At 32.7% G+C, this 14579-nt stretch overlaps 2 protein-coding genes across 2 annotated transcripts; one reads left to right on the forward strand and one right to left on the reverse strand.

Moving 5' to 3' along the window:
• The first annotated feature begins 8382 nt into the window (after positions 1–8382).
• Positions 8383–12935, forward strand: LOC105170934 (F-box protein At2g32560). Its single transcript, XM_011091873.3, has 5 exons — positions 8383–9937; positions 10043–10122; positions 10295–10473; positions 11095–11169; positions 12318–12935. Exons 1-5 carry the CDS (start codon positions 9242–9244, stop codon positions 12503–12505), a joined length of 1218 nt encoding a protein of 405 aa, XP_011090175.1. The 5' UTR covers positions 8383–9241; the 3' UTR covers positions 12506–12935.
• LOC148786844 (uncharacterized) lies at positions 12913–14194 on the reverse strand. The gene has a single exon (XM_088885259.1). The coding sequence runs from the start codon at positions 13900–13902 to the stop codon at positions 12913–12915; it is 990 nt and encodes a 329-aa protein (XP_088741385.1). The 5' UTR covers positions 13903–14194.
• Positions 14195–14579: the final 385 nt, after the last annotated feature.

Genomic DNA, 14579 nt, shown 5'->3' on the forward strand with positions numbered 1-14579 from the left:
TTACTTTAGTTGATGTTATATTTTTCAAAAACAAAATATTCATTCCAAACAATAAACCTATACTTCTTGAAATCCCCCCAAAAAAATTAAGACCTTTGATTTTTTGTCCCACTTCACAAACACATTAATACGGGTGTTTGCAATAATTCAATTTTGAATAAATTATATTGATAATTTTTAAAATTGGATCAAATTATGCAAATATTCTTATTTTCTGTAAAATTATAACTGCACTTCTTGAGGGTTATTAATGTAATATTTTTTAAGGGGTACTTGTGTAAATTTAGCTATAAATAGGGGGTGTAGCTGTACAATTATAATATCAGACAATGTAATTGTAATTTTACAAAAATACAGAGGATGTTTGTGTATTTTAACATAATTTTGGGGTGTTAATGTAATTTCTCCTTTAACTTAAGTAGTTATCAATGTTTTCTTTTCTAAACAAGTGGAAATAATACTTTTTGTTCACAATATATACTTTTGAACTATTTAGTTTAATTTTAATTTAAGCTAATAATTAAAAGCTCCACCTCACCAACCTTTTCAGCTTATCGATAAACTGTAAAAACTAACGATTTTTTTTTTCTTTTTGTCCCCTCAAACACACCAACTTCATTTTTTTCACTCTTCACTTTTACTTTCAAACATACGCAACTTCTGCTACAACTAAACTTTAATATTTTTCCTGACTTATTCTCAAAAACTATTACAAACACCCGCTCAAGTGAAGAAAAATCCTACAGGGGCGACCTGAGAACACACGAAATTCTTACAATAATTAACTTATTCAGAAACGATGTTCGTCTGGTCTCATGACGCCCCTATTGGACATCTTCACCAAATGTTGAATTTCTTACACCAAAGTTTTGTGGGCAATATGTAAAATGAGTTTTTGCAATATATATAGAAATCCCAATCTTGGGATTGGTACTTGTACTACACTACGACAACTTGGTACTTTGCTCAAATGTACATCATTTCTTGGAAATCTGTACTTCTCACTTGTACAGCCTTTGTACTCATGGCTCAACTTCCCCTCATGTACTATCATAGAGAAAGTTCAAAGTGAAATATTAATTTAAATTATTTTCCTTAATTTCGAAAATAAAGTTTCAATATTTTTTTAAAAGAAATTAATAATAATTTTTAAATATAAACAAATTAAGCATATTTTCTCGAAATAAAACGTGACTTTTTTGTTTATTTATTTTGATATTATATACCTTTTGTGAGCACCAAATTTAAATTTCTCATTTTTCCGGAACATTCTAAAACAAAAAAATTATTATTTTTAAAAGTAGTATTTCATTTAAGTGCTTATTTGACTCTTTCACTCTCTACCACTATTATTGAGTATAAAAAAATATAATTAATTCAAAATTAAAAAAACTCGACAATACAATCTAGAAAACGGACATGGGACGGTGCATACATCGTTCACGTGATTTTGATATATTTGCAGGGTTGGAGAATAGGGCATAATGAAAAATGGGGTGGAGTTGAGTTACAACTTAGAACAAACCTAGTATCATTTTGACCAACCTCAAAAAACTAATGTACATTCCTTTGATCTTATGCTAAGTGTGAATTCATTGAACCTGCACATGCACCGTCCCTTATCACATCTACATTTCAGATTTCTTATTTATTCCTCCTCCTATCTTGTCAACTATAAGGCTCTTTTTTTTTTTTTTAAATTAAAATAATCACATACTCCAGACATACAATCATGTACGTGCGTTGCATATTGATTACAAATGTGGAGTTTGATTGGTTTATAATTAAGTTCTGAGACCTCGTCTTTTTTAGCAAAATGCATTTTCAAGACAAAACAGTAAGGCTTATATGAAGTCGTAACAAACGATAATTTGCTATGCTGTTTGGTATCGTATGTGGGAACAAGCTCATGCACCCATCGCAACGCTTTCGTCTGGAAGACTGGTGAGGTTGTCACACATTTTACATCGACTACACAAGCGGAAATTTGGATGACTTATAAATTTCGAGACTTCCTCTGTATCGACTTCTCATATTTGTTGCAAACACTGGGTTTGAATTGCCCATAAAGTGCAAGACCTCCTCTCCACATCCCGCATTTATTACAAACCAATAGTTTGAGTGGGTTACGGTGAAGTACCTTTTCGAAAGAAAATTGTGAAACTCATCCGAGTTCAATACATACAATACCTTGCACAACAGGACAACGACTATATTACAATTTTTACTTGTATAGAATATACATCAATTTCCTTCCCAAATTAAATTTCCCATGTAGTTCTAGCTAACCGTGTCGAAAATTGGAATATTCTTTTTTTTTTTAAATTTTTAAAGGGTATGTTAAAATTATTCATTTTGTCAATCAAACTCAAAATTTCAAGACATGGAACCTTAATGAAAATCATATATATAAATATATATGATTTAAAGTTGCAATAATGCTAAAGTTAGTTATTTGTTGCATCCACACACATTAAAATAAATAATAATAATAATGAATAGAGACATATGGAGTGTGAAAGTGGTCACTCCATGGACAAAAACAACACAACATTGGAATTAAATTATAGCATGATAGAAATATGAAAATTGATGTGATGTTGCTTTATGAGACAGTGCTACCAAAGATAAGCTATATACTTATAAGTGATTCATGTATGAAAGCAACCATAGAGAATATTCTTCAATCTTCCATCATTAAAAAAAAAAAAATACTTTTCAAAATACAATAAAAAAATATCCCACATGATTAAAATATTAATATAATTAAAATAAAATTCATTTTCAGTCTAACCCTTTATTTAAATTGATATTTTATTTAATATATAGTAAATATTATATATATGACTTATGTACAAAAATTAAAATATTATTTTTCTATACTTTATTGTTCCTTAATGTGGGGAGGTGGGCTAAAAAAATAAATTAAAGAAAAAGGTAAGTTGGGAAAAATAAATGATGCCCACATGAGCAAGAATCCAATGGGATTTGATTGAATTAGATAAGATTTTTTCCCAATGGAGAAATTGTTATATGATATAAAAATTTATGTGCAAGTATGTCTACTTCTTTAGAGGAAATGTTTGTACATACATTGAATCCACACATTATTGAGGACATTTGATAGTTAATTTTGGCCTATGTGTGACATGCATGAACTTTTCCTTACCTAAAATAAACATATGTGATCACATTTTTCTTTTCAAGAGTGATTTTTATTCTTTTTATTATGTAAAACATGTTTGTTTTAAACCTCGTTCGATTTTAATTTCTCTCTCTTTTTGTCTTTAAAAAAAGGATGATATTTATAATGGGTATTGATACTCGAAAACTTATTAGAGGTGCTCCGATTCTTATATGATACCGCATGAGGTTAATTTTAAGGAATAATTATATCTACACTTTCTGATTTATGGTCTATTTACATTCATATCTTTTAAAAAGTTAAACATAGGTCTACTAGAAATATCGACATCATTTGCTCAAATCATCCTTTAATTTTGAAAAATTACACCCTACAAACGTCAACATTATTACACTTTGACTTTGGTGGTTGTTGTGCGAGATTTTGTCATAAAAAGGCGTGCTGTTAGGAAGAGAGAACCTTGAACTTATCAACCAGCTAACTTCGTGGTTTGTGATCGATGTAAGACGTGTGCCTATATCAATACATTAATGGCCCAAATATTTTTTGGATGCTTAAAATTATTGAGAGAAAGATGGTAGAAATTAAATTTGCATAATTACCAAATTTAATGACTTTTGGCACCAATTACTTTATTGGGACAGTGATTGGTGGGGGCAATTTGGTTTGTTTTTGTCCCTTAGACACGTTAGAAAAAGCCATGCCCACCATAAATTTGATGCTTTTCCAAGGTGTCCAATTTGGGAGGCCATTCTAGATATACACATCAACCCCAAACATTATCTGTTACAAATACTAATTTATTATATTTTGTCAAAAAAAAATATTAATTTATTATTTATTATTTTCTTTAATAATTTTAACTTTTAAATAAGATAATTATTGAGCATAATAAGTTTGAATTTTGAGTTTGAATTTTATTACAACTGATTTATTAAATAAGTCAATTTTACGTGTAACTGTGTAAGTTTTCACAAAAATAAATAAATACCATATGCACTCATCACGAGAAATATGATTTATTGTTATGTCTAATTATTGTGGTTAAAAAGCTTTACAATGACTATTAGGCGATGTTTCTACTTTCAAGACTGAAAATTAAGCCATAGCTCAAAATTCTGAAAAGTATTTCGATTATAATTAAAATTATGATAAATATTAATTAATTACGACCAATACTTAAGTTTTTACATTGATTAGTATAAAGTATTGATTCATTATAATTTTTAAACCATAAAAATTTATAATATATGGAATTTTTTTTATGCCGAGAGGAAAAGTGTTAAAAATACTAATATTAAATTATTTTTATTTTTAATAATTTGAATTTTTTAATCGAACACGAAATTATGAATCCATTAGCATAGTCGATTTAATTAAAAACAATGACTTATTTTACGAGATAATTTTATCTCTAAATTCTTCTCTCAAATTCAAATCCCATCAATTCAAATATAACCTTAGATTATATAAGTAAATTATATATGCATCCCTGTGCTTTATAAAATTATAAATACTACCTCGGGAATACACCTGTAATTTATATTATTACCATACCCGAGACCAAAGAGGCTTACAAGTACCCCTCAAAGAAATTAGAGTGATCCATTTAAGAGGATATTTTTATAAATTCATAAAAAATATAAGACGTTTGCGTAATTAAATTTTATTCTAGGGACTATTAATGTAATTTATCCTAAATGAGATGATTGGCCACTTGTAGTGGTAAAAGAGTCCGTTGACTGACCAGCCAGAAGTCCGCGTGGACCGGCGGTTGGTGACAGTCTCGCCTCTCCTAACTTGAGCTTCGAGAAAAGTTAGGAGAAACTCCACTCCACCTCCACAAACTAATAATGTTTTTATGGTAAATTATAATTATCTTTTATAGATCTAATATAATTATAAATATTTTTTATTTAATTTAAAAAATTATAAAATATTCTTCTGATTTCGACGTTCATGTAACAACAAGCTCATTTCGTTAGGTTTTCATTCAACTTTTATGATAAACTTTCCAAAATGACCATTTGAATTATAAATTATAATTTTATATATTTTTTATAATTTTATAAAATATTTTTATGAACTAATATTCTCAAAATATTATTTAATGTACTCAATCTAAGATTTTTTCTTATATTTTTTTAAGAAAAATTTTACTAAGGGTAAAATAGTAATTTGAATGAAATTTTTTATAATTTTCAAGCAATAATAGAAAATATCACGTGGCCGCTTAGTTTTCAAACTAACCACTTAATAGCCACGTGTTAAGCAGATAGATTTGTACGTTAAACAGAAAAACATTATGGGACTAAAAGTGTTATTTTCGTGAAGTTACAAAATTAAAATTAAAAAACCCGTACAAGTTATAAAATGGAAAATGTTATTTTCCCTTTTAAAATTTCACATTTTAGGACTTAATACTTCATGTAATATATAGATATGCAATATGGTCTAATATTTTTTAAATAATCCTCCAATTAATTTCTCAATTTTTATCGCCTAGCCTAATGTATTCATAAATTTCCAACTTTAGATGGTTGAAAAAGTTCAATATATTAAAATAATTATGTAAAAACGCGTGGATTGTATGTTAATAATTCAAGTCAGCCAATAAGTTAATATATATGTGTGTGTGTGTGTGTTAGCTAGGGACGGTGTATAGATAATTTGAAGTAATAATAGAGATAAATTATTGATGGATTTTAAAATTAAATGTGCAAGGATTATAGATTCATGATCTAAGCTTGAATATAATAATGCAGGCATTTAAGGTTTAATTTGGATAAATCTAAATGTTTATATATAATAAATTATTAAATTAAATGAATTTGTTGATATATTATCAATAGGATATGATTCTTTCTTTCTTTTTTTTTTTTAATTATAAGAATGAAATAATCTAATTCGGAACCTCATAACACTATTGTTAAATATTTAACAAAAATATTATATATATTTGATGTGTGTGATTTTAGTATGAGTTCAAAACTATTGGATCTTGATGTTGGATTTGAGTTAATTGTGTGAGAGCTCTCGAGAAAGAGGACCTGCAAAATAAAGAGTTAACACTTTGATGCTTGAGTTAGTCCCAAATTTAAAAATAGACGAATATATAGATGAATTATGACGAGAAATTATGATAAAAGTGAGAATTTCATATGTAAGAGCACGAAATTAGAGTAATAGAAAAGCAGCAAGAAGAGTTCTAGAACCTGGGGGAGGGGGCTGTTGGTACTCCCTGTATTTATAGAAGGAGGGTCCTTCTGTGGCAAGAACTCGAGGAGGCGTACCTGGTGAAGAGGATCCGAACATTAGGCAGAAAAGAAGGGATTTGGGGATAAGGCTCATCCTTATCCGTTTCTTTAGCAACAAGTTTTTGGAGGAAGCAGACTCCTTCCTCGTGCGGACTACTATCCGATGAGGAGTCCCCTCAAGCTGCAGAGTCCAACTTCTTGGGGGCACTTTACTTCTTTTGATTTGGCTTGGAGGCTTCCGGATTAGGCCTCTTTCTTGGACCATATTCGACAAAGTAGGCTCCCCTCCTGGGCTGAACTTTGGTGTTGGCCCTCCCTACAGGTCGAACTGAATTGTAAAAGGTCTCTTTCTTGGGTTAAGCATGGTGATTGGGGCGAGCTGTCTCTCTCTTGGGTTGGTGGTCCTATATTTGGGCTTAGCACTTTTTCTTGGGTCAATCTCTTTTGTACCATACCCATCATTTGGATCTTGATGTTCGATCTGGGTTAATTGAGTGAGAACTCTAAAAAAAGGAGGACCTGCAAAATAAAGGGTTAGCACTCCAATACTTAAGTTAGTCCCGAATTTAAAAATAGATGAATATTAAATGAATTATGATAAAAAATTATGATAAAAGTGAGAATTCTGTCTATTAATTATGCAGGACTATTATTTTCACAAAATAAAAAGTATTAGTTACGCAACACTTGGTCACCAATAATATTTCCTCTTTTTATTTTTTTAATAATAAAATTGTGAAACATGTGCTGACAATTTAATTTGTTTTAAATTTTTTTAGCCACAACAACTCTTTATTATGGTAAAGAAATTAAAGAAAGTTTTTACAAGATACATTTCGGAAATATTAGATTTGGTGTTTAATATATTGGGTGATTAAATAATTACATATATTTATTTTTTATAAATATAATACTAATAATAATATAAGAAAGAAAGTCAACCTCCACTCACAATTGGTGGTTTATGACACGGCATCATAAAATTTTAAACTATCAATTATATTCTTAAATGTTTATATCAATATAATTATTTATTTTTAAATTATACATGTTGTGTTTTAATTGTCAATGTACTATTATGTTTATCTTAAACTTTTAGCTATATTTATCTTTTAATCGTATATTGATTTTATTTTTAAAATATACGTTATATCTATTCATTATATACACACAAGTACTGTATACGATGATAACCAATATATATGAGCACCAAGTCAATATATATATATATATATATATATATATGAGCATAAATTACAATTGTTCATGAGATTTGGCGTAACTACAAATATTCCCTTATTATATAACTCCTAGACAATGGGTAAACATTACTATTTTACCCTTATTAAAATTTAAAAAGTATTTTAAAAATATAAAAGAATTAAGGGTGTGTAAAATAAATAACTAATTGGAAATACTAGTCCATAAAATATATAAAAAAAATTTAAAAAATGTAAAATTATAATTTATAATAAAAATAACATTTTGATCAGTTCATCATAAAAATTGAATAAGAACTTAATGGAGATTAACAGAATGAGCTCGTTGTTAGCCGGATTATAAATTCAAAAAAGTACTTTTAATTTTTCAAATAATAAAAAACTATTTATAATTATATAAACAACTAACTGTAATTTACCTTATATATAAATATATATTTATTTAATATATAAAATATCAAATATAGCATGAGTTTAAATAGTGGGACGTTGAGGAAGAAGCCTCCCCTCAGCTGACCTCTATTACTAGCAAAGTACTCATTATCTCTGATTTCCATACCTTGTTATCTTCAATACTAAACATTTAACTGGCTGCCCGCGCTCTTCTCCAACTTGCTGGAGGGGAGAGAGAGAGAGAGAGAGAGAGTGGTGAACTTTGCTTTGAAATCCGAAAAAGTGAACAGACTCCAAAGCTACCTTCAACTATAAACTGCCCACATTACACCTCATTCTCACACTAAACAAGATTTAAAAAAAAAAAAAGGAAAGAAGCAATTTTTGGTTGTATTTCTGCATTTTGTTGCTGCCCATTTTATTGTTTTTAATTTGTATTGAAGATCTCAAAGGCAGAGGATAGTTGAACAGACAGAAAGGGATTTTCTGTGGGTGTGGGAGGGCTGAGAACCAAGTTGCCTGTGCCTTCCTTCACACCCTTCAGCCCCACAGAGATTCCCTATTTTTTTTTTTCTTGAAAAAGATTTGAAATTTGTGGGTTTTTTTTTTTTGGATATTCACTCAGCACTAGACTTTTCTCGATTTTATTCTACAGCTCACTTCATTGATTTCCAAGAATCTGTGTGCAAAGAAAGGGTCTTTGTGTTTGGAATCCTGATCTCTTTTCTGACATCCCTTTTTAGAGTTTTATATGTTGGAAGATCATGTTAGATCTGTGCATGAGGCAACCTCTTGATTTGGCATAATTTTCTATTGACTCCTTTTCCCCATTCTTGTTTTGTAAATGTAATGTTTTGTACTTGGTTTTTCCATTGATTTTCTTCTTGATTCTTGACTATTTCCATTGTGTGCTCAAGCCCAAGATTTTTGCCAACTTTTTATTTCAAGAATCTTGAGACGCGTCTACAGATAATCATATTCTAAAATTTCTTGACGAGGCCCACAATTTGGGTTAGGTGGGCTTCGTCTTAGCCAATAAAAGCCATTGATTTTGAAGAGATTTGGAAGATCCCTTTTCCTGATTTTCTACAAGGGGTTGAAGAAGACAAGGAGAAAGCACAGGAGCTTTTAGTATTTACTTACATTTACTGCTCTTGTTGCTTTCCATTATTGGTTCCCTGAGCCTTTTTGATCAGCCCCCTTAACATTTAAGCAATATTATATATATGCATAACTGGACTCCCCCCTCTTGTCAAATGCTTCTCTTCTTGATCACTTGTTCCTTCTCCTTCCTCCTCTTCTACAAGTCTCTTCCCCTGAAGCCACTTCCCTCTTGGGCTTGTGAGATGAGATTGCTTTCTTTCTGCTTCTGGAAAGGTCTTTCTTTTTTCTCCATCACTAAGTCCATAAGAAACACTCTCTTAGCTGCAACTTTCTCACTTTTCACTTCAATAATGTCACCCAAGAAGAAGAACTCTAGCTCCAAAGTTGAGAGTGTTGAGATGGTGTCAGAGACTTCTGTGCTTGATTTGCCTGACCTCGTATTGGAATGCATTCTTGAGAAGCTCCCACCGGAGGGGCTTTGCAAGATGGCTGGTGTGTGTACCTCTTTGAGGGATTGGTGCACGAGTGATCATTTGTGGGAAAGGCATATGAAGAACAAATGGGGTAGAATTGTTGGCCCTGCTGCATACAGGGAATGGCAGTTTCATGTTGTTTCAGGAAAAAGTTCAATCTATCAAGACAAGCAAAAGGGACTGATGGGCTATCTCATTCAACTGTGGCCCTTTGCATTGATTAGATCTAGTTTTAGCAATATTAGCAAGAAGCAGAGTTTTCCTCCAGTTGATTCAATAATGTCTTGGTATCTTGCTCTTGAGTCTGGCAAGTTCTGGTTCCCTGCCCAGGTCTACAACCGCGAGGTATGAATTATTCGATTTCTGGCGGCTCATGAATTCTATACTTAAATTGCCTTTCTAGGGAAAAAAATTGATTTTACTGAGTTGTGTATTGTTTCTCCTTTGCAGAATGGTCATATTGGATTTATGTTGTCATGCTATGACGCTGAGCTCAGCTATGACCAGAGGACCGACACTTTCCAAGCCAGGTGATTTGATGCAGTTTTTCAGTAATGAAACCTGCATCTTCAAATATTTGATTCTAGTCAATCTTGAACCTTGATTTTATAGATGTCAATTACAAAAACAGAGCAGTCTTAATCTCTCACAAGAACTATCTTGGCAAGGTCATAGTGCTAAAGTTTGTTTCTTGATGAGCAGATATCCACCACATGGAAGAAGAGCTAGTGCAATTGAGACTGGTGTAACATGGGATAGACTAAGAGCTCCTCCTGTTGATACTTCTCCGCACAATCTTCATATCTCCGATTGTTTAAATGAGTTGAAACCTGGTGATCAGATTGAAATCCAATGGAGAAGAAACAAAGAATTTCCATATGGTATTCCTCAAACTTTACCTGAAAGGCTCAATGTTTTTTATTCCCTTTGTTCATGGTATAATATATCTTTTCACTCTATATGAATAGCTACGGGATTCATATAGCAGTGCGTGAATTCAATTTTTTTCAACACGAAATCATCTCAGTTTCCCTATTGCATTGCCCTGATACGGGGGTATAAGTGCTGGCTTTACATTGGTCCACTGTGGATGATATCTTGCTAAGAATCTTCACAGAAGAGAGGCTGCCGTTTCCACGAAGTTTGCTTGTGTGAAAATGATAAGAGAACAAATTTGCTTCACGAGAAAGTGCAAATCCACTAAGTCGACCTTAATTGACTTCGGTCTAAGGATCCCACATATTCTGAACTTTTTTTTTCTTTATTCAGATCTTGTGATATAATAAGAACTTTCTGGAAATTACAATGCGTGTTTGTATTAGTCTATTTCCTTGAAATGGAAGGTGGACTGTTGTTCTTGTTTGGTAAATATATTTATCAACTGTTATAATTATAAATTTGAAACGTAAGTCAATTGAATTTGCTCTACTAAGATACGACCAAATCTTGATATATTATTCCCATAAAATTGATGGTTAATAATGTCTCATGTATATTTACAGGTTGGTGGTATGGTGTTGTAGGCCACTTGGAAACATGTGATGGGAATGCAGATTACTGCCGATGTCATGATAGCGGTAAGTTGCTGCCATATTTTCCACGGAAGCTATAAGAAATTGCCATTTAATGCACACACAAGGGGGTCATATGTCATTATTTTGGAGGATTTAACAGCAATTTTACATGAAGAATTTGCATTGTTTAAGAAAGTGGTCATAACCTTTATCATCAAACTATATACTTCTATTCTTGGTAGGCCCTTTGTCGACTCCCATTTTTCTGCATGTGGGTCTTCCCTTGTGCACCCAACTGGTCCCTTGGGACAATTTTCTCTTTAGTTTGTCATATCATCTTCCAACAAAGCCATAAGTGGTTGTTTCAGTGGGACATTTATGGCCAGCCAAGCTGAAAAAGACTTACTTTAACCCTGCATATTGTTTGGTTGTGGAGATCAAATGATTCTGCTTCTTGCACTGCTGATATTGCACTCCAGTTTATCTCTTAAATTATATATACGTGTCTGTTTGCTACCCGTGGCATACTTTCCTGCCACTGCTCGATTGGCCCGTTCGTCACCCCTTTTTCTCTCCTTTTGTTTTGCCGTGCATTTCTCAACCTTCCTGTTATTAGTCAATACTACGTTTATCTTATGGAGTCCTTGATTCCTCTTTTATTCTTTTTCCTTCCTTTTGTGCACTTTACAGACCTTAGTGGAAGTCTTGAATTATGTACCTTCTTTATTAGACTGGCTGAGTATGCCTGATTTGAATAAATGATTCCTCTTTTCTTCACACAACAATAGAAAAATGTGTTTGGATTATAATAATAATGATAACAAAAAGGGAATCTGAACCTATTATAGTATCCTAAAACCAGGAGAACTGTTGGAAAGCTTTGTCAGTCTTGATACATAATAGCACCGTATGTATACGTTAAACTGCATGTGATTGGTGGCAAGTGATGATATACGGCATTTATCCATGCTTGGATCTTAGATTGTGGTGTTGGAAGTAATAAAAGTACCCAAGAAAAAGAATACAAAGTACTGTTGTTTGAAGTCAAGAAGACAATTTTCTTAGTCTTCTGCTCACTTAACTCCTAGGAACAAACACAGCCTTAGAGTTTGAACTAGTTGTTTAAGGCATTAGATTATCATCGAATGCTAGTAATTGAATTTTGTTTATCTAAATCAGTTGAATATCCTAACACTGAATACTGGCTGCAGACACTTTGGTGCTGGAGTTCAACCAGTACACGCGCGGTTCCCGTTGGAGAAGAACAACTGTTAGTAGGAAAGACCACAGGGAAGAGGGAAATGAGGCTGATGGATTTTATGGGGGGATTCGGAAACTTTGTGGCAAGGAAGAGATTTCTATGTGGAAAAAGCTCTGGCCAGCTGAAGCACTGGAATAGGTCATACCCCTAAGTTCTCGTTGTAATTTGAGCAGCAGCTGATTCAAGAAAGCCATCTTTCTCTATCGAAGACTGAAAATCTCTGCAAGATTAATGGCACGGTATGTTTAGAAGGAGAAAAAGGGCTTAGCTTAGTTGTAGTTTACACGCACAAAACTGGATTCTTTTGCTTTCTGGAGAAAATTAGTTCTTGCACCTAGGAAGCAATTGATAAGGTTGTAGCAGGTTGTGTATATTATTACCACCTCATTTGAATTCTAAGTAGAGATGTAAGATAAAAGCATCGCATATGGTATTTATCCAGTAGCATTGTAAGTTGGTTTAGGATTCTTGTAATCAAGATCAAACACTTCCTTCAACAGGTCCCTGGGGGAATTCAAATGTTAATGAAGAAACAGATAGAAATCTTAAAATATCTCAGTTTCTGATCTCTCAAGGTTGTCTTCTGTTTGCTTACATCCTTTGTTTTCTCTTCCAAATGATGCATACCTCAGTAGAACTGCTCTTAGTTTCTGCAACTTACTAACATTTCCACAATTCTGTTTGATATACTTCCCATTGTCTGAAGTGGGCTTGTCCGGGCCATAGTTCTTGGTGTTCACCAACCTCAGTCTCTGTCCAAACAGGAACCGTCTCTGGCTCTTGGGCCGTCTTGCGCTTAGAGCCCCTTCTCTCGTCTGGGCTCGAACCCATCTTGCATACGATGAGCCCTTGAACTCCAAAAGTCCACTATAGCTTGATTCTTGAACTTGCATTGGGCTGTTTCTCTTCTCAAGATCTTGATTGCAATAACCAAAGCCACTTGAGCAAGTTGACATAACTCTAAATGGTGAATACGACCTAGAGCGCCTTTGATGGCTGTTTCTCCCTCTCTTTTCCTCCTTCACCTTCTGCAAAGCCACCTTGAAAGGATCAAAATCATCGTTCCAGAAACTCTTACATGCAAACGGGACTCTGCAGACCGTTCTTGGTGACTTGGGCGACAAAGCAGCAGACACACAACTTCGACCAAAACCATCAAAATCACTCTCCCACTGCAGCCTTGGAGGGAGTTTCAACGGCCCACCAGCAGCAAGCGAATCTCCATGTTGTCCATGTTTTAACCCAGCTCGACCACCTTGATCACCATGCATCACATACTCAAACCTCCGGCCCATCCCACTGCTGAATTTCTTGATAGTTTTGAACTCAAAACCATCAAGACTTGAGCCTTGAACCTCACTTGCCTTCTGGTTCTCAACAGCATTGCCCAGTCCTCGTCCGGGGCTAGCCGGTGCGCTGTAGTACAACACCATGCTGCTGCTTCTGGTGAGTGCATTGGGGCTTGTGGGTGCAGTCACATAGACATAAGGGGTGTAAGAAGAAGATGCATTCAACAGTTGAGGTTCAATCTCCATTTGATGCTAAATTCAGTGCATAGAGTTTGGACAGTGGGAGAATATAAGACCTGCAGCTCACTTTTAAAAGTGGCCTGTAAAGTATGTTGATTGTGCTGTGTTTTTGGTCCTGAATTTAAGGATTTGTCTGTGTCTTTTTACTTGTTAAATAATCTTGAAATCAGGCAACAAACCCCCAAAAGCAGGAAAAAACACTTGTGGATGCCCTAAAGATAACAACTAAGAGGGTGTTTCGCTAAGCTTTTTTAAAACATCTTATAAGCTCCTACATTTTATAAGATGTTTTAGGAGTTTATAAGATATTAAATTTTATTTTCAATTCCTAAAGAGTTTGAATAAAATAAAATGTTGCGGTGTTTGGCACAATAAGATCCTTTATTGTAAAATAACTAAAATGGGTATGATACTATTAGAATCAAATACTTTGTTATTTTTTGACATATTTTGCTTTATAAAATTTCAAAACGCTTTTATAAATAGTACACATTATTTTAATTCAAAATAAAGATTTAATAGATAATTTTTTTCAATAAAAAAAAGAATTATTACCTAAACTTTTAAATAAAAATAATGTAAAAATGTACGTTCATGCTGGTCAAATATTAATATAGATGTATAGTTTATATATTTTCGGTTAGTGTAATAATTATTTTTAGTCGTACAATTTATAATGTCTT

The sequence above is a fragment of the Sesamum indicum genome, linkage group LG9 (genome assembly GCF_026168435.1).
Source record: "Sesamum indicum cultivar Baizhima isolate 11 linkage group LG9, ASM2616843v1, whole genome shotgun sequence".
In the NCBI taxonomy this organism is placed as follows: domain Eukaryota; kingdom Viridiplantae; phylum Streptophyta; class Magnoliopsida; order Lamiales; family Pedaliaceae; genus Sesamum; species Sesamum indicum.

Coding starts and splice junctions, on each gene's coding strand:
- LOC105170934 (XM_011091873.3), top strand. CDS start 9,242: ATGCATAACTGGACTCCCCCCTCTTGTCAAATGCTTCTCTTCTTGATC. Junction 9,938..10,042: donor CCCAGGTCTACAACCGCGAG/GTATGAATTATT, acceptor TCTCCTTTGCAG/AATGGTCATATTGGATTTAT. Junction 10,123..10,294: donor ACCGACACTTTCCAAGCCAG/GTGATTTGATGC, acceptor CTTGATGAGCAG/ATATCCACCACATGGAAGAA.
- LOC148786844 (XM_088885259.1), bottom strand. CDS start 13,902: ATGGAGATTGAACCTCAACTGTTGAATGCATCTTCTTCTTACACCCCT.